At 47.2% G+C, this 1561-nt stretch overlaps 1 protein-coding gene across 1 annotated transcript in view; it reads right to left on the bottom strand.

The window, feature by feature from the left end:
• The window catches only part of LOC111964507 (NMDA receptor synaptonuclear signaling and neuronal migration factor-like), a 46284-nt gene that overhangs the window by 9012 nt on the left and 35711 nt on the right, over positions 1-1561 (bottom strand). The window contains exons 7-9 of the mRNA XM_070443766.1: positions 1283-1531; positions 425-508; positions 143-180 (exon numbers count right to left, since the gene is read on the bottom strand). Coding sequence (XP_070299867.1) covers positions 143-180; positions 425-508; positions 1283-1531 — 371 coding nt within the window. The remainder of the gene's footprint in view (positions 1-142; positions 181-424; positions 509-1282; positions 1532-1561) is intronic.

Raw genomic sequence — 1561 nt, 5'->3', positions numbered from 1 at the left:
GCGATGCGTCCCAAATGGAAAACTAGTCCCTACATAGTTCACTACTTTTGACCGGAGCCCATAAAAAAAAGTAGCGCACTACAYAGGGAATAAGGTGCCATTTGGGACTAATAAAGACATAGTCACATAAAGGGCAGTTTACCTACCGAGGATATCATCAAACGTAGCATGTTCATGGTCCTGGAGATACAGAGACATGATGTCCACTCAATATCCATTCACTGAATATTATGCATGATAATTGATTTATCATCTGTGCATGCAGACACATAGAGAACAAGTTGATGGTGTCACGTGTGTGTGTTCGTGTGTGTGTGTGTGTGTTTGTGTGTGTCAAAGACCAAAGCAAAGCAGTTGGCTAGCTACTGCTCTGTTCCAGCTGTTGTATGCATGTGTGTACTTGATCATAAATGCTTCCACTCACATAGAGGATAGGGATGATTGAGGGGTCATCCCTGCGGATGATGGTGGGAACGTACTCCGCCTTGGGGACTTTGGAGGAGATCAGCTGAGAGTGAGAGACGGAGAAAGAAGAGAGAAGAAGAAGGAAGAGAAAGGGGGGTCACATTCACTTGTGTCTCTCTCTGTAGTGTTTTGTCTCTAAACCAATGCCTGCTGGGCCCTTAACATTCCTTATTCATACTAGTATGTCTGAGCAGCCAAGTTGCATTATATCTACGGCTCTTTACTGCCATTCAACAGGATTGGAGTCAATTCCACTTTATTTCAGTCAGTTAAGGATCTAAAAATAGCCCATTTATTTCTGTAGGTTATTTTTTGGWTTATTCACGAGCCTAATTTCCATTCATGTGTTGAAGAATCACAACAACCTTGCTATTCCAACTCAGTAAACATGTTCACATGCAGACTAGTCTCGGGAAATAACAGCCCTATCAGACAGACAACCCTCCCACCAAATCACAAGTTTGGGTAGGCAGGGCTTACAAATTACAGGACAGAGGCGGATACAATGTGGTCCCAGATAACAGATAACACAGCCAGTCAGTGGTGGTAAGCTTGTGACGGTAACGTCATGGCGCATGCAAACTATTCACTTGTGAAATACACTCATTGAAAATATCCTCTGCGAGCTCCATCTAGCTAGCTAGCGGAAATGTTTACAGCAGGACATGAGCGGATAGTGCTCTGGACGGATATCCGGCATGCGTACCAACTCTGCCCTTTCCTCTCTGCCAAACTGATGGAACATTGGTACATTGTTGAAGGCAACCTGTCTGTCTAGAGAGACTACACCGGAATTTTGCAAACCCTAGTCCCTCACCATGATTTTGGGTGGGATGAAGTCATCTCCCTCACAGGCAAGTCTCTCCATCTCCCTCTCCTCCTCCCAGTCTAGCTCCTCACGCTCCCCCTCATCCAGGGTCCCACATGAGGCAGGCAGGTCCCCACCTGACCCCCCGACACAAAGAGCAGGCACAACGTCAGAGAGAGAGAGAGGGAGACGGGAGAGAGATGGGACGAGAGGAGGGGAGACAGGGAGTAAGAGAGTGGGGCGGGAGAGGAAGGGAAGAGCAAGAGAGACAGGGAGAGGGGGAGGGAG

Source organism: Salvelinus sp. IW2-2015, linkage group LG5 (genome assembly GCF_002910315.2).
Source record: "Salvelinus sp. IW2-2015 linkage group LG5, ASM291031v2, whole genome shotgun sequence".
Taxonomy (NCBI): Eukaryota; Metazoa; Chordata; class Actinopteri; order Salmoniformes; family Salmonidae; genus Salvelinus; species Salvelinus sp. IW2-2015.
Note: the sequence above shows the minus strand (reverse complement) of the source record. Positions and strands in the feature narration are given on the sequence as shown.